This window comes from Megalopta genalis, chromosome 5, assembly GCF_051020955.1.
Source record: "Megalopta genalis isolate 19385.01 chromosome 5, iyMegGena1_principal, whole genome shotgun sequence".
Lineage (NCBI taxonomy): Eukaryota > Metazoa > Arthropoda > Insecta > Hymenoptera > Halictidae > Megalopta > Megalopta genalis.
The window spans coordinates 16,983,492-17,003,716 of NC_135017.1; the positions used below are offsets into that span (position 1 = coordinate 16,983,492).

At 52.8% G+C, this 20,225-nt stretch overlaps 3 protein-coding genes across 14 annotated transcripts in view; 2 read left to right on the top strand and 1 right to left on the bottom strand.

The window, feature by feature from the left end:
• The window catches only part of LOC117227528 (uncharacterized), a 69,611-nt gene extending 60,427 nt beyond the window's left edge, over positions 1 to 9,184 (top strand). For 3 of the 9 annotated variants that reach the window (XM_033482839.2, XM_033482845.2, XM_076522113.1), the window contains exons 3-11: positions 1,310 to 1,845; positions 1,933 to 2,413; positions 2,494 to 3,046; positions 3,291 to 3,586; positions 3,696 to 3,925; positions 4,226 to 4,363; positions 4,540 to 4,839; positions 4,932 to 5,090; positions 5,462 to 9,184. In XM_033482839.2, coding sequence (XP_033338730.2) covers positions 1,310 to 1,845; positions 1,933 to 2,413; positions 2,494 to 3,046; positions 3,291 to 3,586; positions 3,696 to 3,925; positions 4,226 to 4,363; positions 4,540 to 4,839; positions 4,932 to 5,090; positions 5,462 to 5,605 — 2,837 coding nt within the window. In that variant the 3' untranslated portion in view covers positions 5,606 to 9,184. The remainder of the gene's footprint in view (positions 1 to 1,309; positions 1,846 to 1,932; positions 2,414 to 2,493; positions 3,047 to 3,290; positions 3,587 to 3,695; positions 3,926 to 4,225; positions 4,364 to 4,539; positions 4,840 to 4,931; positions 5,091 to 5,461) is intronic. The other 6 variants (XR_004492097.2, XR_004492098.2, XM_033482840.2 and 3 more) reach the window with 6 other exon arrangements.
• A 90-nt stretch (positions 9,185 to 9,274) lies between these two features.
• On the bottom strand, positions 9,275 to 20,193 carry Nadsyn (NAD synthetase). Of its 4 annotated transcripts, none has more exons than XM_076522116.1 (13): positions 19,630 to 20,193; positions 12,769 to 12,970; positions 12,428 to 12,683; positions 12,146 to 12,338; positions 11,829 to 12,069; positions 11,482 to 11,721; positions 11,289 to 11,404; positions 10,910 to 11,214; positions 10,623 to 10,831; positions 10,333 to 10,558; positions 10,084 to 10,260; positions 9,890 to 10,007; positions 9,275 to 9,551 (listed from the first exon to the last, which is right to left on the bottom strand). In XM_076522116.1, exons 2-13 carry the CDS (start codon positions 12,912 to 12,914, stop codon positions 9,391 to 9,393), a joined length of 2,388 nt encoding a protein of 795 aa, XP_076378231.1. In that variant the 5' UTR covers positions 12,915 to 12,970; positions 19,630 to 20,193; the 3' UTR covers positions 9,275 to 9,390. The 4 variants fall into 4 exon arrangements, with proteins under 4 accessions (XP_076378231.1, XP_076378230.1, XP_076378232.1 ...); XM_076522115.1 differs by having other exon boundaries at positions 19,622 to 20,193; XM_076522117.1 differs by lacking the exon at positions 19,630 to 20,193 and adding an exon at positions 19,358 to 19,504.
• On the top strand, positions 13,861 to 20,110 carry LOC117227533 (uncharacterized). Its single transcript, XM_033482854.2, has 15 exons — positions 13,861 to 14,387; positions 14,458 to 14,678; positions 14,739 to 14,891; positions 14,962 to 15,281; positions 15,357 to 15,503; positions 15,587 to 15,704; positions 15,775 to 16,020; positions 16,431 to 16,763; positions 16,830 to 17,057; positions 17,291 to 17,382; positions 17,449 to 17,677; positions 17,762 to 17,840; positions 17,914 to 18,121; positions 18,186 to 18,401; positions 18,470 to 20,110. The coding sequence occupies exons 1-15, from the start codon at positions 14,315 to 14,317 to the stop codon at positions 19,125 to 19,127; spliced, it is 3,321 nt and encodes a 1,106-aa protein (XP_033338745.2). The 5' UTR covers positions 13,861 to 14,314; the 3' UTR covers positions 19,128 to 20,110.
• Positions 20,194 to 20,225: the final 32 nt, after the last annotated feature.

Below are 20,225 nucleotides of genomic sequence, written 5' to 3' on the forward strand. Positions count from 1 at the left end.
CCGCGTTCGCTTGTGTTCGCCGGTCGACACGGTGTCCTCGTGCTCCATTCGCGAACCACCCAGTCTGTGTCAAAGTCAAGAGAACGCCGCTCGGAGAAAATTGCACGCCTTCGGCCGGTTCAGCCGATCCGGCCGATTCGAGAGTACGATGTAATTGCTCGTCCGACTGTCCTTGAGGGGCGTTCTCCTCTCGTCTCGCCGCGCCGCGCCACACCGAGCCGCACCGTGTTTTACCTTGTTCGTACCTGCGACTGCACGCGAATCACGGAGGCCCTTCTTCGCTCCTCGAAGGTCTCGTTTCCGGCGAAAACAGTTTCCTCTGAATCCGATCCACGGTTTTTCAATTTCACTCGTACGATAGAAACCGGCAGGATCTCCTAGCTCGACGATGTCCAGAGAATCCGAAGAATTTCGAAATTCTCGTATACTTGTAGAAACTGCTTCCTTCTCCGTTATCTCGAAACAATTCGAATTTACCGCCTCCGATTAACTTGTCGCGCCTCTCGCGGGAAGATCGAGAAGCTTTTTCGGGGGTCCGTACAGCGCCAATTCGTGCAGTGGCAAAACGCTCAAACTGTTAGTCAAAATCGGCTGTCGGTAATTTGGTTAACGGTTTGAGCGTTTTGCCGTTGCACCGATCGGCGCTGTACGGACCCCTAAACAAGCTTCGCGCTGTCGTCGCGGGTGCATCGATGGCGGTAAATGTCAATTATTTTGAACCAAGCGAACTTCGCCCGATTGTTTTCGCCCCTGCTTCGACGCGCGATAGGAAACGGAGACGGTAAAGCGAGGTAACGAAAGAGGTAGGGAGGATAAAAAAGGCGTAAATAATCGTGCCGGTTCGAATTCGGGGAGATCGAATCGAGCGTCCTTGACCAGCCACGGAAGCAGCCGGTTTGTCGAGGTCGAGACCGAGCTTCGACTGTGGATATCTTCGGCGAACGGAGGACGAATTACGCGGCTATGCGTGTCGCGCGGAGGATGAGCGAAAAGAAACAGCGCACGGTGGCCGGGAACCCTCAAGGTTGCTCGTAAATTCAGAATACCAGCGACTTGTCGCCGGTACGTGTATCCGTATCCATGCGCGTGCGTCCAGACAATCGGCTCCCGAATTCGACTTAGACTTGGACTTATTCTCGATACTTGGTGTTTTCAGCGAAATTACGAGAAGACTAGACACGTTTGAAATCTCGTGTCTCTCCGTCTTCTCCTTTTTTTTCATTTCAATTCCTTTGATCTCGTCATTTCAGCCATGGAGTAAGAAGCACAAAGGATAAGGATTAAAACGTCTGATCTTTTGTGGACATAGATCGCGATAAAACGGAAGATGACCGAGCTACTACACCGGAATCCTTGCGGAGTACAAGTCCGGCCGTGTCGCCACCCCCGCAATGGCAGTCGAACAATACTAATAGCAGCAGCTGCGTAAGCGGAGCCGGTAACGGTAGCAGTAGTGGCAGCGGCTGTGGCAGCGGCAGTGGCAGCGGCAGCGGCAGTGGCAGCGGTATCACCCCGGCCCCGCAATCCAGTAACACACCCCCGCGCAGATTCATCTCGAGCATCCTCGGCGGAGATGTGCCCTATGGCAGCAGAGGTCACGTGCTAACCAGAGCGGAACGGAAAGAGTACAGCAGTCCGCCGATTGCTCCTTCGTCGAGCGATGCTACCCTCTTCATCGGAAAATCGGAGAAGCTGGTCTTGCCGCGGCCTATCACCCCTCCAAAGACGCCTCGAGTCGAACCTCCGACCAGAGTCTCCGTCATCCAGAGGGTCCCCCCACAGAGCCAGTCGACGTCCCGGAGGGAGGATAAGGTGGAGATAGCGCAGACGCAAGAACCGGAGCAGGTAATTTCGCGTTCGACATTCGCATTCTCGGCGATCTTGATGATACGAAAGGATCGGGATTAACCGATTTCTCATTATTCTCGACAGGACCAGCCAATCGATTACGCTGTGCCCAAGAGAAAAGAGGAGGACGAGGAGCGTGGTCGAGAAGGCGCGAAGGTGTCGCGCATGATCGGCAACTCGATCGCGAGACCTTTGCTGGCCATGAGATTGTCCGGTGGTCCACAGGTGGTACACGCAGCAGCCGGTCACGGGAGATCCGGGGGCAACGGTGGCTCTGGCTCTGGGTCCGGTGGCGGCGCAGCCGGCTCCGGGAATTCCACGTCCTCGAACTCGACCGGAAGCGGTGGCTACTGCGGCGGTGGCGGAGCTGTCACGGGTGGTAGTGGGGGCGGTGGGGCCGTGGGCGGAGGTGCCGGTGCCGGGGGCATGAATCCCGGCGGGAACGGCGGCAGAGGTAACTACGGACCCAGCTCGCCACCTACAGGATCGTTGCCGCCGTTCTACGAGTCCCTGAAAGGGGGCAACAATCTGGCCAACTTCGCCAACCAATACAACAGCACGCAAGGTAACCAACCATTTCTTTTCAAGCGAACTCTGACGAGAAGGATCTCGGCAGACTGTAACGTTCCGACGTCGGTTGTTCAGGTAACGGCTACCTGACGCCTTCGCCAACGGTGGGCATGGAGTGCGACACGGGCCAGCAGGACGTGAACTCGCAACATTCGCAGTATAACGCGCAGGAGGGGAAGCAGTATTCCCTTCTGCAGAACGTCTGCGCCACCTACGGCCTAACGCTCAAAGAGGAAGAAGACCTGTCTCCCTACAAGATACAACCTAACGACATGTTGCCGGGACAATACAACACCTATGACATGACCGACGCGGGGATGATGGTGGACATGGTGACCGGCGCCGTGGTCGATCCCCTACAGTTCACCGCAACTCTTACGTTCAGTTCGCCAACAGACCACACGGCGCTCTTGGAAAGCTTAAGCGATGCCGCCGATCTTTTCCTGCCGAGGCTACCGGCCGAGGACGGCGGCAACGATCTTCTCGAAGAATCGCTCCAGTCACCCGCCTCGGCCGGAAGCGGGATAGGCCAAGACGCTTCCGGGCAGATGAATGCGCCCGTCGAGCCCAGCGTCGACCCCTTCCCCGAGCACAGCATGGCTCTTTCGCGGGGTTTCGACACATCGAGGTAAGTGCAACGTCTGCCTTCGCGAGCCTCCAGACTTGCGATAGCGATTAGCGGTTTAACCCTTTTCCCTACAACCACGTCTGAGAGACGCGGTCAGGCCGACCTTCGTTGACGCGTTTCTGGTACACGCTATTGAAACTTAAATCGTCGGACAAAGACGCGGAAAATGGGTTGCCCGAAAGGTGTTGCCATCGACTCGTTCGTCGTGTCTGCGTAATTGCGAATGCGAAATGTCTCTGTTCAGGCACTACACTGGAGCTCCTCATCATTTCAGCACCTCGAAATTAGGACTGAGCTACGGGAATGAGTCGAGTTATCAGACCGTGTCGAAGGAGCGTACCGAGCTCGGACTTCACATCAACCAGAATCACCAGCATCAGTCCGAGCCACAGCTGCAGCAACTCCAGATACAAGTACAGCTGCAGCAACAGCAACAGCAACAGCAGCAACAACAGCAACAGCAACAGGGCACGGCTCCCTCGCCCCATCAGCAGCAACACCAAGGACTGTTAAGTCCGGGATTGAGCTTCGCAGGCAGTGGTTAGTGTTTCCATCGTTTTTTCCCTAGGCCGGAGATCGGACCCGCGACAGGGCAAAGATCCCCGAGACTCGAGTATGCGTTTAAACGATCAACGATATTGATTTCAAGGTCTGGAACTAGATTCAGGTAGCAGCGTTGGCGGAAGTCTACCGAGTCCTGGAGCAGCTAGCTGTTCGTTGGACGCGGCATCGAGCAGCACGTCGCCATCCTGCGCATTGATGGAACACGCGGCCAGCCCAGCTGGAACTGTGTCTGCGGCATCGGTCAACTCTGTGCAACAGCCCGGTCCGGTTGGAGAACCGCCGCTGACGCAACGGGTCGGTGTCCTACAGCAAAGGGTAAGCACCCGAAATTGATCCAGGCAAACGCATATCTTTTGATCTTCGACGGTCGCACGCCGCCGTCCCTCGTTCTCTATGACAATGCTTTCCGATCGTTTTCTTTCGCTCGGATACACTTGTAGACGCAGCATTGTCACACAGACGTTGAAAAATCTATAAATCGTAATGGTTAAATCGTCTAACTATGCAATGCCCAATCAAATTGAGTGCTTCATCCACAAGCAATATCGACGATCTACTCGCAGCCACGTGGCAAGGGGGGTCCGATGGTATTCACGTTGATTTTTCCTGGTTTAGCTTGGCTTGCCGGGTGACTGTCAAATCGAGTTCGTCAACGGTGGCCATGGGATTAAAAATCCACTGGCGATCGAGGGTCAGAGACAGGCGGCGGCTAATCGCGACGAAGAGAGGGCAGCGCGACCTCCACCCGGCAAGGTAAACGTCATTCTGGAACGCCTTTCCTCGCCATACGTCTTTATTTTTATCGTCCCTCGAGGCGTGATCTTTCGCATTCTTTGATTTCGAACTTTTCGATTAGATTAGAATAGAATGTTCCGTTGACGCAACAGCTGCTCCGAGATTACGAATAATTGGTTCGTTTGGTGTTTCAGGACGACGATCCCAACCGCTTCACGTGTCGCGTATGTAGCAAAAACTTCAGCTTGCAACGGCTGCTTAACCGGCATATGAAATGTCACAGCGACGTAAAACGTTACCTGTGCACGTTTTGTGGCAAAGGTTTCAACGACACCTTTGACCTCAAACGTCACACTCGAACGCACACAGGCGTTAGACCGTACAAATGCAATCTTTGCGAGAAAAGCTTCACGCAAAGATGCTCATTGGAGAGTCATTGCCTGAAAGTTCACGGCGTTCAGCACCAATACGCCTACAAAGAACGGCGCACAAAGGTACAAGTAACTTGGAGTTTCCTTCTGCTTATGCCTTTCTGTGTATATCGAGATATTGGTAGCTAATTCGTTCCTGTTTTGCATCGTCGCAGGTATACGTGTGCGAGGAGTGCGGTCATACGACGCAAGAGCCAGAAGTTCATTATCTACACCTGAAGGATAAGCACCCGTACAGTCCGGCGTTGCTCAAGTTCTATGACAAGCGACACTTCAAATTCACCAACAGCAATTTCGCCAATATGCTGCTCCAGGTGCGCACGTAGACTCCATCTAGAGTAACGTTAATTCGGTGACAGCATCGATTTCGCAAACAAACGACGTCCGTCGGTTTTTCAGAAAGAAAAAGAAAGAGAGATAGAGTGAGAGGGGGAGGGGGGGGGGGAGAAAATGAGAGACGCGGTCGTCGCGAGTTAGGGTAGGTCGGGGATGTAACTAGAGAGCAACACGGGGACCCCCACAACAAATAGCTGCTCGCGTCGAGAACGTTAGAGAGTAACGTGAGAAAAAGGGAGAGCGAAACGAGAGAAAAAAGGCAAAAGAAAGACCGAGAGATAAAGTCGAGACGACAACGAACAGAGAGATATGAGACCACGGAATTGTTCTTGGTCATGTAACTCTTCAGGGTGGCCTGTTGCAACGGGACTCGCGGGACACACGGGACATACGGGACACGGAGAGCTGCGTAAAATCTGCCTCGAAGAGTCTCCAACCGCCCAACCAACGAGCACCGACGATGTCGCATTTGGGCCGAGCATCCAGCATCTGATGAACAAACGCCGCCCCCGGCCACGCCGACAGAGAATCGACCAGGGAGGTTCTGCCATTCCATTCGTCGACGGAGTGGCATTCGATCTGGGTGGGTGCACGTCTGCGAGTGAAAGGGCGTTAGGAAACGTCGCGCGAAAAGTACCTGGACGCGGCTGTTCTTGGTGAGGAATCCGGTGATACACGGATTTCTCGATAAACCCTTCATCCGAGGGTCGATTCATCCTCCAACGACGTTTTTCACGGCAGCGTATCTTCGCTTCGGCAGAGGACGACGACAGGTCCTTTCAGAGTTGCTTCTCTTACATTTATTCGTCGGACAAATCGTAGTATCCGCGGAGGTTCGTTTTGCTCGCAATACTCGTTGTCCTCGATCGTGCTTAATTTATTAACGTTTCGTTTCGTTCGTGAGACTGCGAACGCGTTGGAAGGGGGGGGGGGCGATCGCGTAAAGATACATCAATCGGTTAACAGATCGATCGAGTACACGCGATCCTTTCCGCGTTACTTACTATCGATTCTCGATAAACATGTATGTATGTATAGGCACGCGTACGTATGCGTGGAGACTAGGCTAATTTAGATTACTGACGGAAATCGTCTGGCAAGGGGACCGCGCGCGACCATTCGACATTTACCGCGTACCGCGACACTAATTTATCGATCATTTTTCAGCCCACTGACGAGAGAATCACTTCTCGAGTTGGCTAGATGTATGCGGCAGAGCCGACCGGATGTTATTTCGCAATTCTTGCGAATCGCGAACAGAACTCCGGATTGTCCGTTTATTTATTCGATCGGGAAGCAGCTTGTTCGATAACTTTGTTGAAAAAGAAACGAGCGGAGCACCGGAGCTCTGGTCGCGAGCAGAGTCACACGCTTCACACCATCACCCGAAGACTCGGATCGAACGTTTCAGGATGGGCGGTAACGCCTTCTCCTCGCGAGGGAGTTGGAACGCACGAGTTGAGTTCATATTCACGGAACGATGTTTCTCTTCGAGCAATGCACGGCCAGTTACGTTGCTTTCCGACTCGGAGGGTGCAAGAACGACAAAAGCGAATAGAAACGGTCGATGTCTTGGCAAGAACGACATCCATCGTTTCTCGGACCCGCGTTATCGCGAGAGACAATTGATTATATAGTAGGACAATTCGGCGAATCGACATTTTACTATTTCATCGATGGATTTTCAGTTAAATTACTTGGACAAATTGCAAACAAACATCATTTATATTGTCTCTGAATAATCGAGTGCTCTTCCAAGGTAAATGTCCTCGCGATAACCGCGTCTACATCGTCTTTTCCTCCCCACCCACTCCCGTCGATCATTGCGTTCCTCGTTGACTGACGCGTTCGAGGAACACACCGCGTAGATTCTTCTTTTATAATTAATAGACGCCTATCTTGTACGCACCGTGGGAAATCTGTGATATGATAATACACATTCTATTTTTTTTTCTTGTTTGTTTTGTAACTCGCTCCTCCGCGCACGAGATTTCGCTTCTAGCACACGTTGGTTTTTTCACGGGGTCACGCACCGGCTCACGGTGGAGTGAGAGATCACACACGCACACACGTACATATTTTCGTAGGTACAGCGACTCGCGGATTTGTTTAAACGTTGTTGAGGATAAATTTGTGAGCCGCTTTCCGTACGATCACACGCAATCCAACAAATTCCGAATTCTCGACCGACCGAATTTCCGGGTTTACCGTGAAAATTGGCGGTCGGGGGTACACTCGCAAGGCAGATGCAAAACAGAAACACGGACAAAGACATAGGAGGCAGAGACACAGACACAATGGGGTTTCGTGCAATTCTACGGTGATAGGACATTAATTTTAATTGGGTCGACGTGTGGGGAATCGGTTCGCGACGCGATCCAGTCGCCGGATACGAGGAAAATGGAGAAAAAATCGAACGAGACCGATTCTCGTCGGGCGAGCGAAGGATCGCGACCCCATAAGCGAACAAATAAGCAAAAATCGTGTATGTATAGATAACAATAGCGGCGACACGACGCTGGCAAACTGAATTACCGTCCACGAAAGCGGCTAATCGCGTACATACTTTTAAAAGCGTGAAACGATCAAGAATAAAGCTGTATCGCGTTCGCAGCAACGACTCATGGATCCGAACGAATCGCCGTTATCAACGCTTCGACTATTGACACGTGCAGCTATATTCGAATCTCTCTTCGCGTATGAATCGTTTAAACACGTGGGCTATTAGAAAATTCAAATTTAGTGGAGACGTTCGTAAAAGAAAATTCGATTTACAAAACAATTCTTGGCGCTATCGGCGATCGTCGGTAGCTCGAGTATCAACGGCTCCACTCTGCAAATGTATATTTGAAACCGCGAGCGGCTGTATCTCGCGCTAAGCTCTCGCGGTTCTTGTAAATAGTAGTTCTGTTTGTAGTTAGACGTAGATCAATTAGGATAGGCTGAATCGACATCTTGTCGCGAGCTTCCGACACACGGAGCCGAGATAGAGCGCGAGAAATTTGTACATAGAATTGTAACGTTAGTCGGATTGCGCGAGATGAAACACAGTCTTAATTTACTATTCGTAATCGATATCTTCGTATTATTATTCTCCGGTTCCTTTTATTCCCGCGCCAATGATGTGCGCCGAACTTTTGTACAGCGATCGCATAAAAGAAAATAGAACGCTCCGTTGGCAATACTCAAGAACAATGGTACTATTCGTCGCAATCTGTTTAACGTCGATATTATTTTATAGCTAATACTATTATATTATTTTATTATATTATACTATATGATAATATATATATATATATTATAAATATTATATGTATTATTGTCGCGATTTTTATCGTAATCTTATTTAATTTACGTCCAGTATTGTCTGAAACAGTAGCACCTAGATGTTTTTATTATCATGAAGTAATAGAGAATCCCGCATTTATACATGCTATCGTTCCACAATCATTATTCACCCAGACAAAAAGATTTATCTATCCGTGAACTCTATCATCCGCTGGTACTACTGCAATTATTAATATTATATATATATATAATATTTATATATTATATATATATATATAATTATCGATATCGATATCGCTGCTCCATTAATGATTTTGTTTATTGATTAATATATATATATATACATATATGTATTGTACACATAGAAGAGATATGTATATCGTCGTTAATTCCTCGTCAACAGAAACGACCTCCCTTTCCGTCTGTTGCGTGGAAGATGGAGACGGCATCGTGCGTTTCAGTTGAATCGAGTACGACTGTCGCGAGAGTGCCTTTCGCTCGTGCGTATGTTTATTTTTATCTACGTGCATGTGTATACCTGAAAGTGCAACAGAGATGCACAATCGTCTAACACTACGTTTGAATATACTGTGTATATCGTATGTGTTGATTCGGGGGAAAAAAACCTGAAAATTTCGAGTAAAACCATCGTCCTGAGGTCGATCCATTTCTTAACGCGATCATCATGAATCCAATGCTGAACCGCGCGACGAAACGCGGATACGCACCGTCTGTATATGTAGAAGTGGAAAAAGACAATAAATAAAATGAAATATTACACGCATCCGCGCGATCTTGTTCGTTCCAAATTCACTCGAAATATTTCAACTTCTCGCGTTCATTGAGGCAGGATTGGAAAATAGAATCTCAAAGGTTCTGCATAAATACGTTATATTTCCGTGTATCGAATCTCGTGCTTGATAATTGATCGCGAAGTACCGACTTCGCTACCACCGAACAGATTGCATTAATATAATGCAGTCTACGGTGTCACCGGATCCTTAGACGCGAGAGTCTGTAAACGGCGAACCGCAAACCGGGTTTTCTCGACGATCGGCTTCCAACTAGGGCGGAAACGTCGACGGATCCGATCCATCCGTTCGAATCGGCCGGCAAAACGGAAAACGGCGTCGATCGGCGCGCTCGCTCAGCTGCAATTGCAAAATGATAAGAGACAGACAGAGTGTGCTACACACTGCTACGGGTTAAACTACTACTCCAGGATGCGTTTTATCTGCAACAGAGAATGACGCCTTTTTGATGATGCTGATTCCCACGGGACTAAGGCGGGGCACGTGCGAGTTATAGAGGGTGGGGCAACGATCGCAGGGGGATGACTCCTCCGCGACGCCCCAGCTTTTTTCGCTTTCGATCTTTTATTTCGGTTCGTTTATCGGTGATCGTTGATTCGGCTCGCAGCGCCGATGTCGGGCCCACGATTCGAGCGCCTCGTCAACGATATCGCACGTTGTTTGTTTGAATTACTCACTGATCATCACAGAGCTGAACGACATGTATCTGGGTTGAACCGGCGGCGGCGCCGCCTTCGTCGGTGCATCCTTCCGGCCACGCGGCGGCTTCTCGTCGTTAGCGGTAAGAATTTTCACCTGAGAAACGGAGAACCGCGTTTCTAGACACTCTAGAAAAATGGTTTCGGAATCGTCGGTAACCGAAAAGAATCACCTGTTCGTCGATCGCGTTGAACTGCCACTTCCACGCGTGGTTGTAGAGGAACGGTCGGTGATCGAATCTGTTGTCGTCGGGACTATAGGTCTCGGCGTGGCAGGACGGCGTCAGGATGGTCATCTTGTGCCGATTGATGGCGTAACACCTGTAGAAGTGTTTCACCTTGTCCGCAACCTGCAACGAACGCCCGCGTATATCAACCACCGGGTGAACCGTAGAATTCGATACGCGAAGTTGCGATCGTACTTCTTCCGGAGAACACTTGTCCCACATGTGGACCAGCCTGCAGAACATGGAGAAGGGCCCGGCACAGTCCTGCTTTCTCAGGCGACCGAAGGTGCCGAGCTCGTGGTAGGTCATGCCCATGTCCACTTCGTCGAGCTGAGCGAGTTGTCCGCCTTGGAGCGGCTCGAGTTCCGCGGTCGGCAGAGCGTTCAGGATCCCGTCCAGCGCCGATATCGAGTATTTTCTCCTGAAACGGACACGGTTCGATCGTTTTCTTATCGTTACCGTATCGGAACGCGGCGCCGTCTTACCTGAAATAACCGAGGAACGATTTAAGGTCGTTCTTCGCGATTCCGCCGATCGGATTCACGTCCGCGCTGCTGCAGTCGTATTTGGTGAAGTATCCCCGAAGAGCTTCGTCGACGTTGCTGCTGCCGAGCACGAGCAGACCGCCGGGTCGACCTCTCACCCACAGCATCAGCTGAGCGAACAGGTAGGCTATCACCATTCTCAACCGCGCCTTCGGAAACAATTGCGAACGATGAAAAAAAGGAACGATATCGCCCGAGTCTGGCTATTTATCTAACGAATATCGAACTTGTATGTTCTGCAGCGCCAGATTCTCCCTCGGAGATCCTCCCTGAACCTTGAACCTCGGCACCAGCTTGGTCACTTGTTGGAAAATGGTCAGGATAGCCGTGACTGCCACGTCGATCGCTATGCTGTGATGGTACGAGCCGATCTGACTGGCCAACTCCGCCGCTCGTGCCTTGGTCTCCGCCGACGAGTTCTCGGTGCCCATGTAACAGGTCACGAGGATCGTGTTGCAGAGCTGCTTGGGATCCGTCGGCACGTACTCGCAGTCGCCGACGATCTTCCGGATCTCCGAGAGCACCTGGGCATCTTTTCAAAAGTATCCCCGGTGAGAATAAAAAACGTGAATCGCGCGATATCTCGGCATCCCTCGCGACATATACCTCCTCTGTTCACGGAATCGACGATCATGTCGCACATCGAGTAAACCATACACGCCGAGGAAGCAGAATCGACCCCGCCGCTCAACGGCAAGAAGAATCCGCCCTGGCAGGAACGCCTGTCGTCGAACAAGAATTATCCGAGTGACGAATTTTCGAGACTCTCTCGCGAAGGAAAGAAGAAAAGTCGAGGAACCTGAGGTAGTCCCAGAGCCAGCAAGCAGGCGCCATAGATATCTCCTCTTCCGGCGTGTGGTGGACAAGCTTCTCCGTCGGGCGATCGTTCTCGTAAGGGCCCAGGTCGACGTCGATCGGTCGATCCGGCGACCTCGACATCAGATTGTCCGAGGTCAGAGCGAAGTTCGCCTTGATGCGCGGGTAGCTCGGCGATTTCGCGGCAGCGTGGGTACGGGACCTGATGTTGTTTCTGTAACTCCTTGCAACACCGGCGGTCGCGTTTTCAGTGGCTCGCTCGGCCAAAAGGAAGTTACGGTAGCGCCTCGACAGCCGTCGAAGCGTTACCGTACAGTAGCTTTGCGAAACCTTATGTCCTCCAGGTCGAACGTGGCGACCACGACCTCCACGTCGTCCAGGGCGAACTGCTTGCCGCGTTTCAGTATCTGTCCGTTCAAGGAGACGGAGGATCCTCCGTTGAAGTAGAGCCTGCCGCCGTCGCAGCCGCGCAGATTGCTGAACATGTAACAGCCGCCCGACTTGAACGTGGCCGACTTGACCAAGTCCACGGTCACGTGTCCCTTGCGAAGTTCGAAATACGAGCCGCTACCTTCGAACGAGAACGAATCGCGTGAATTCTATGTAGATCGCGTCCGTCGTTGTTGCGAAACCGACGACGCGTATACCGTTCGAAATGATCTCGACGCCGTCCAAGCCCATGGGGATGTGGTTGCTCATAGGGTTCCAGAGCTCCTCGCAGATCTCGAAGCCCACGCAGGTGTCCTTCGTGGAGATCACGGCGTCGCCGAACGGCACCGTCCATTGCCTGGTCACCTGAGAGACGATTCGCGGCAGATAGTACAGCTCCACGGTTCGCTCCTGCGAAGAAAACGAGAGGCGAGATTTCTGGTTGAGAAGCACCCTCCGCGCGCGAACGTGTTACAATATATCGGAACGCGGGCGGAGACCTTGGTCCAAGCGGAGAACCACCTAGATTCCCTGTAATTCCCGTCCTCGCACATCCGCATCTTCGGTCTGATCAGCAGGATGCGCTGGTTCAGGAAGACCACCCTGCAATTGTAGGTGACGTTCTTGTGCATCACCGGCATGCCGACGTCCACCAGGATGTTCTCCGCGACGGGCGACTTGACGATCGTCGCGAGCGCTTCCCAGCTGTGCAGCAGAGTGTCCGGCTCGTAGAAATGGTCCTCGCAACTGTAACCGCTGCCGAACCAGAGGTCTCGTCGGTCAAGCCCGTCGTTTCTATCGAAGACGATCGCGTATAGCGGACCAAGATCCGTCTATCTACCATATTTCGAGTTCCGGGCCGCTCCTGTAAGTAGCGCCGGCTTCCTTAGCCTCCTGGATGCTCTGCAAGATCCTTCTGGAGTTCCCGCTGAAGTCCATCGCCCACTGGTTCAGGGTGCAGGCCGCCACCGTCACCGTCCGGCCCATGGTTCGAGCTTCTCGTCGATCCTCTTCGAGAACTTTGAAGCCCGCGCGCGCGTCCCCTGAACACAAGCATGCGACGAACGCGTCGAGTTTTACGAACCGGAGAAAACGTCTTCGAGTCGCGATCGAAATTCCACGCGGAACGGAGAACCGTCTCGGCCGACTCGCTGATCGATCCCGGGCTTTCAATATCACGGACACATTGATCGACGAACGTAATGACGGTGGAACAGACACCGTTCGCCGGTCCGCTTCGACGAACGTTGATTGATCAATAATTTTCAGAGCCGGGCGAACGAGAGCGAGAAGGACGGACGAAACGGAAATCGCTCGACCGGGTTCGTGCAACCACGCGAAGGAAGGCATGCCTGCGAATCCGCGAACGAAATTCCTAGCGAATTCCTTCGGATTAACGCGATTCTCGCGACAAGCTTTCCGTCGCGGGCCGACTCGAATTCTTTTCGAGTCGCAGCCGTAGGCCTTGGAACAGATTTTCTTGTAGAATCGAGAGGCTGAAATCTTAATCTAAACCCGGCTGCATAAACATCGTCGACCATAATATCGTAATATCGTAATCTCTGCCTCTCGGACCGAGTTACCCTCTCCGCTCCGTGGACGGCGCGTGCCTCGTTTAAAAAAGCAACGCCGAAACAACGAAGGCGGATACGCCCGTCCATCCTCCGCGATCCCCCTTCGCGAGAACTTAATTCCCATTTTTTGCGATCGATTTGCGAAGGGTTACAGGGGGGAGAGAGAGCGTGAAGGGTGAAGCGGGGAGCGAGAGATCGATAAACGAACGCGTCGCGATACCTTAGCTGCGTGCAGAAAGGGACCGGGGGTAAGAGGACGACGAGTCACGGAAAACGAGAGGGCAACAAACAGCCGCGGAGTCGACTGGCTCCGCCCACGCGTCGGCTTCTCCCCGTCGTCGTCGTCGTCGCCGTCGCCGTCGCCGTCGCCGTCGCCGTCGCCGTCGCCGTCGCCGTCGCCGCCGTCTTCGTCGAGTAATCGACGGGTCGGCCTCGGGATCGGGATCGGGAAACGTCTTTGTTCGCTGCTCGCAGTCGCGGGTCGTGGCAGCGTTCGCCGGTGGATCCGTCGAGCCCGAGGGACCGGACGAATCGAAGGGACCGACGCGGGCCCCCGATCGCGGTGATGCGCTGCTGAGCTCGAGGATCGAGACCTCGTAGCATCGTCGACGCGCGAGGATGAGAAGCGCGACAGCGAGCTGCGTTCTCGACGGTGGAATCCTCGAGGACGCGGTCGCCGATGGGACGAGCCGAGACGAGAGTCTCGACGACGACTCGGCGAAGAGGGAAGAAGCTGCAACGGAGGCGAGCAACGACGGAGAGAAGACCAGGCGGGAGGAGACGGAAGTCGAAGAGGACGACAGATAACGAAAGATGACGGAGCTCGTGGCAGCCAGCAGGGTCAAGGAACTTCAGACCATCCTGTTCCCGGTTCAACCGATCCCCGGTGAGATCGCTTGAAGTCTCTTCCCTCTTCCCGACTCGTGGTAGAATCGTTGGCAATCGTTTCGTCGCAGGCGGCGCCCTGGCGAACTTTCAGCGGCTGCAGGAGCTGCGACTGCTGCAGCTGGGACGGTACGAGGTGCAGCGTCGGGAAACGGAGTTTCTGCGAATCTCGGCGCCGTTCGGCCTCAGGAACGATCAGCCGTCGAAGGAGAGCCTTCGAACCGCGCTGGACATCCGATGCGCGATCGACGGAATCACGCAGGAGGCTGCGAGGTGGCCCACCGAGTGCCAGGTAAAGGGTGACGACGGGCGGCTCTCGGGACTCGACGATTCAAAGTTTCCGGGGAAACAGGTGCTGCCGGAAAGAGTGCGACACGTGGAACAGGCCCCGAGCATCCCGGAACCGTTCTACGCGCCGACCGGGAAGGAGCCGCGGCCGAAACCGCTCTCGGACGAGTTCGGAACGGTGGTCTTTCGCTACTATCCGACCAGTATCGCGAACTACGTGAGTCCGACGCCTATTCTAGCGAATTCTCCGCGAGCCCGACGATGTCTACGAACCGTCGCGATAACAGTTCAGCAGGTCCTGCGTGGGTGGTAGCACGGTTCTACCGTTCGCCGCGGAGTTTCCGGCCGATTCGATCGGTTTGCCGAACGATCGGCGGGTCGTCGACACCGACGGCAACCTTTTCCTCGTGAGCCGAAGTGCCGAGGTCGCGGAGAACAGCTCCGACCTTCGGTTCGAGTCGCGTTTCGAGTCCGGGAACCTGTGCAAGGTCGTCAAGATCACCGACACCTACTACCAGCTCTACCTCAGGAAGGATCTCTACACGCAGAGGCACACGCAGTGGTACTACTTCAGGATATCGAACACGAGGAGCAGAACCACGTACAGGTCGGGCTATCGGTTACATCCCGTTTTCGAAAGGTGGCGAGAGCGCGACGACCGTCAGCACTTTAACGATTCCAGATTGTCGATCGTGAACCTGAGCAAAGAGGAGAGCCTGTACAACGAGGGTCTGCGGCCGCTGCTCTACTCGACCGAGGACGCCAAGAAGAGAGCCGTAGGCTGGAGGAGATGCGGCGACAATATCGCTTATTACAGGAACGACTCGTCGTACGTTGGCTGGCTTGCAACTTTATCGTACCCATGATTCTCTATCGGCGACCGGGTTTATTGTACCTCGAATCGATTTCCAGAAGCGACGAGGAAAAGGAAAGGGAAAAGCACACGCTGTCGTTCAACGTTTCCTTCCCTCACGACAGGGACATCGTTTACCTGGCTCATTGTTATCCGTACACGTACTCCGATTTACAGGTGATCGCGTTAGCGGTACGTTTCTCGAACGGTAAGAACGTTTCTTATACACCCGGCGCGAATGTTTCAGGAGTATTTGGCCAAGTTGGTCGCCGATCCTGTGAAAACCAGATTCACGAAATTACGGCTACTGTGTCGGACCCTGGCCGGGAACGGGGTCTATTATTTAACGATTACCGCACCCAATTACGACGAGGAGGTGCGGAGAAAGCGCGGCATCGTGATAACGGCGAGAGTGCATCCCGGCGAGACGCCATCCAGTTGGATGATGAAGGGGATCATCGACTTTTTGACCGGAGAGTCGAACCAAGCCAAGGTAACACACTCGCGGAATGCTAGCGGGGCGTGTTTTTCTCGTTCTTCGGTTTCGAACGATTCGAATTTACCGCCACCGATGGGCCGATGGCGCCTCTCGCGGAGACGATCCGAAGCTCCTTTCGGCGTTCGTTCAGCGCCAATTAGGTCGGTGGCGAAACGCTCAAACTGTTTGCCAAAATCGACCGTCGGTAATTTTGGCTAGTAGTTTCAACGTTTTGCCACCGGACTAATTGGCGCTGTACGGACCTCGGGAAAACTTCTCGATCTTGCCGCGGGAGGCGCTACGAAGCGGAGACGGTAAAATTTGAATCGTTTCGAGCCGATGGGATGGGAAAAGCGGTTTCCAGCGTTTTGCGGAAACTGGAAGCTGAAAACCGAAAGGACGCGGTTCTCGAATGGTTTCGACAGGCGCTTCGCGAGAGATTCGTGTTCAAGTTGGTCCCTATGTTGAATCCGGACGGCGTGATCGTCGGCAACAATCGATGCTCCTTGTCCGGCAAGGACTTGAACAGACAGTACAGAACCGTGATGAGAGAGAGCTACCCTTCGGTCTGGCACACGAAGCTGATGATACGCCGCTTGTTAGAGGAGTGCGGAGTGGCTATATATTGCGATCTACACGGCCACTCGAGGAAACACAACGTGTTCGCTTACGGATGCGAGGGCAAGAGATCCGGTCCGCAGACCAGACTTTCCGAGCAGGTGTTCCCGTTGATGCTTCACAAGAACGCTGCCGACAAGGTGAACCATTTCTCGATTACTCGACGATATCTGACAACACCTGTACGATACCTAATCGATTTTCAGTTTTCGTTCGAAAATTGCAAGTTCCACATGGAGAAGGGAAAGGAGGGGACGGGAAGAGTGGTGGTCTGGTCGATGGGGGTGCAGAACAGTTACACGATGGAGGCGTCCATGGGAGGATCGGTGATCGGATCCAGATCCGGCACCCACTTCTCCACTCAGGACTACGAGCAAATAGGAAAAGTTTTCTGTGAAACGCTGCTCGACTTCTTCGACCAAGACCCCGTCAAGGTAGCTGTCTACAGTAATGTCTTCCTATCTACACAGTAATGTCACAGAAATGGACAATTTGGGAAGAGGGGATACGATTATTCGAGCCTTGCACCTCGTTTTTATAACAAATCGCATCTCCTCTTCCCAAATTGTCCATTTTCGTGGACAATCCGAGCGTCGATTAGAGAGACATTACCGTATCTTGCGCCACGATCTTTCGGTCGTTTAATCGTTCTCCGATAAACCCGTAGGAGAGGCTCCGGAACAAAATCATCGGCAGATTGGTGAAAGAGGGATCGAGCGCCGAAGAACCTACCAACATCGATCTAACCGACTACTCGAGGTATCGATACCCGGGGGGTTTCATCGATTCGATCGCGTGAAATCATACTTCGATCCGATTTTTCAGCGACGAGGGCGACGTTTCGATCGGTTCGGACCAGGACAAAGAAGAACTCGACTCGACGGAAGGCTCGTGGGACTGGGAGGAGGATTCCGTTGGTAACACCCGGTACCTTTGCGCTCCGCCGCCTACCCCCACGTTCGTTGCGTCCCGCAGCTTCGAATCGACCAAACGAAGAAGCAAAAAGGAGACGGCGACGAGCAGACGCTACTTCCAACGCAACAAGAGGCTATTGGTAACGGCTCGGGGATAGTTTCGCCGAGCATAGCCGACGTAAAAGCCTCGTACTCTCCCTTCATAAACCAATTACGATTTGCAGACCAAAAGAGCGGTGATGGATCTGCCCACTACGGATCCAGGCAGCGACCTGTGCGACCCGTCGGACTCCGCGGACGAAGGTCCGCCTTTCCGTTCTTCTCTTGATTTACATTCGCAAACGATGATCGCATTGGTGTTGTAATCGTTGCGCAGGCACTTCGACGAGGCCCGCGTGTCTGTCCGGTCACGCGGCGGCCAGAGATACGGATTCGAGCGCGAAGAAGACGACCCGCGACGATCTTGTCCTGCCGGAAATAGCGAGGCCCTGTAGCGTGTCCTTGGACGAGAGATTCGTCGCGAAGCAGGAGAAACAGGACAAACGGAAAGCGAAGAGGAGATCGCCTTGCCTGCACTTGGTGAGGTAAATTTCGAGAACGTCGATGCGTCGGTGGCGCGATAATTTGATTCGCTGACGATCGACGCAGAGCACCGAGACATCGATCGCCCGTCCCGTTGCGGAATCAGGACATACAGATCAAGCTGAGTTCGCTGAGACAACAAATATGGATGGGAGTCCCGCCCAGTGAAGACCAGGCCACCGGGAAGAGACCGAACCGTTCGTTCGTCGCAGGGCCGCTTAGCTGGGGAGTCTCCAGCATGGCGTTAACGCGGAGTAGAATGGACAGCGACGCGTTGCTCAAGTGCGTTTGGCCGAACGCCGTTCGTTGTTCGCGAGAATTTATCACCTTATATATTTCTCTGCTTTCAGGTCGTGCACCAAGAGATTAGAGTCTCTAGGCTACATGGACGACAATGGCAACGAGCGGAGGCGCAAACACGAGAAGACCGCGCGTCCGAGGGAGGTCGTCCCGGAAGAGGAAGAACAACGGCGCGCCGTCGAGCGGAAGCCGAGGAAGAAGAAGTCGCGGCTCAAGTGGCAGAAGATAGTGAATTTAAGCTCGAGACTGAAGGAAACGTGTTACGGCAAAACGTCGTTCCTGACGATCGACGCGGACTCGTTGAATCTGGTCACGGTCGAGATGCCGTCGAAACCGCAAGCCAGACAGCACAGAGTCGAGTCGAGGAGGATGCATCGGAAGAATGCTTGCGCCACCCTCTCGAACGCGACAACGACGCCTACGATCGCGAAACCGAAGCCATCGAAGCCGTCGAAACCGTCGAAGCCACAGACGTCGCAGTCGCGTCCGCGAATGCAGTTGCAACCGTTGATCGTTCCTCTGTGCGACAGTCTGTCGTCCGACAATGAGTCCATGGACTCTCGTAGACAGAAGGCCTCGAAGAAGAAGCAGAAGAAGAAGAAACCGGCCACGAAAAAGGTCAAGACTACGCTCGTGGCCGGAACTGGCAGGAAGAAATACGCCGGAAGCGCGACCTCTAAAATATTCGTTGGAGGAGGTTCATCCTGAAATCTATGTAACGGTATCCTGCCTAACTCGAACACTTTGCATATTTCACTTGTCGTCGACCATGGGAAAGATCTCGGTCTAACGGAAGACCGATGCGGCGTCTTATAAGATCGCTATCTTTCTACAAGAAATTTTACTGAAAGTATTACTTTGATAAGGTTGCGAGCACGACGAAATATGTATTTGTACGCGTTCGTTCGAACTTTTCTACATTTCTAAACGCAACTTACGCACGTGTACGCGCAGGAAATCGACTCTCGAGAAACGTCCGAGTTTCACCTCTTAGCAAATACCGTGTGGTAAGACCGGAAAACGGTACGATCGACGACACTCCTCCGCGACCACTATCTTTATCCGTCGCTGTGTTATATATAATTTGCAGCAGTTAAAAGCAAATAAGAATTAAAGCGGTCATTATGTAACGGAGTTCTGCGAGATAACGAGGGACAGCGACGAGACGTTCGGCGCATACGAACACAGACACACATACTTACTCGCTTACCGTTCCCCGTTGGTCAGATCCGGAACAAAGTCGAAGGAGGACAGAAGCAGCGAGATGGACGAAGGAAGGAACACAATGAGGAAACGTTCGCGTCCGTTTTTAGACGACCGTATTAGTGGCGCGTTCTTCGAATGACATGCGCGTAAATCGTGTCCACCACGTGCTCGTCACACACGATCGACGAATCTTGATTCCGACTCCAACATAACCTCATAAACCGATTGCAAATTCTTTTTGAACGTGTCGCACTGGTCCCGCAGCAGACTTTATCGGAACAAGCATGCGCGAGTCTTGAGAAATGGACAGCTGTTTCGCGAAAACACTGTCACCAGAGAATCGATCGAACGTATCGCACTTCCGAACTGTTCGAAGGTTCTTCGATTGTCACTCTGATTCTCGACGCAAACACCGTACAACTCTCAATTCGATGTTTCACCTAGCGCAAGCACAGCCAAATACAGCTGTTTATTTCCCTCAGAAATTTTGAATTACAACGGAAAAATTGAATCACGCGTCACGAATCGTTATCGAGACGACAGCTACTGCCTGTTGCCTGTTGCAACTTGCGACATTATCTAAACAGACATTTATTTATA

Excerpts from the sequence above, each read along its gene's own strand:
- LOC117227533 (XM_033482854.2), top strand. The coding sequence starts at position 14,315 with ATGACGGAGCTCGTGGCAGCCAGCAGGGTCAAGGAACTTCAGACCATC. Across the intron at positions 15,504-15,586 it reads TATTACAGGAACGACTCGTC|AAGCGACGAGGAAAAGGAAA; the intron begins GTACGTTGGCTG and ends ATCGATTTCCAG. Across the intron at positions 18,122-18,185 it reads CCTTGCCTGCACTTGGTGAG|AGCACCGAGACATCGATCGC; the intron begins GTAAATTTCGAG and ends CGATCGACGCAG.
- Nadsyn (XM_076522116.1), bottom strand. The coding sequence starts at position 12,914 with ATGGGCCGGACGGTGACGGTGGCGGCCTGCACCCTGAACCAGTGGGCG. Across the intron at positions 12,070-12,145 it reads CGTCGAGATCATTTCGAACG|GTAGCGGCTCGTATTTCGAA; the intron begins GTATACGCGTCG and ends TCTCGTTCGAAG. Across the intron at positions 11,405-11,481 it reads TGGCTCTGGGACTACCTCAG|GCGTTCCTGCCAGGGCGGAT; the intron begins GTTCCTCGACTT and ends GTTCGACGACAG.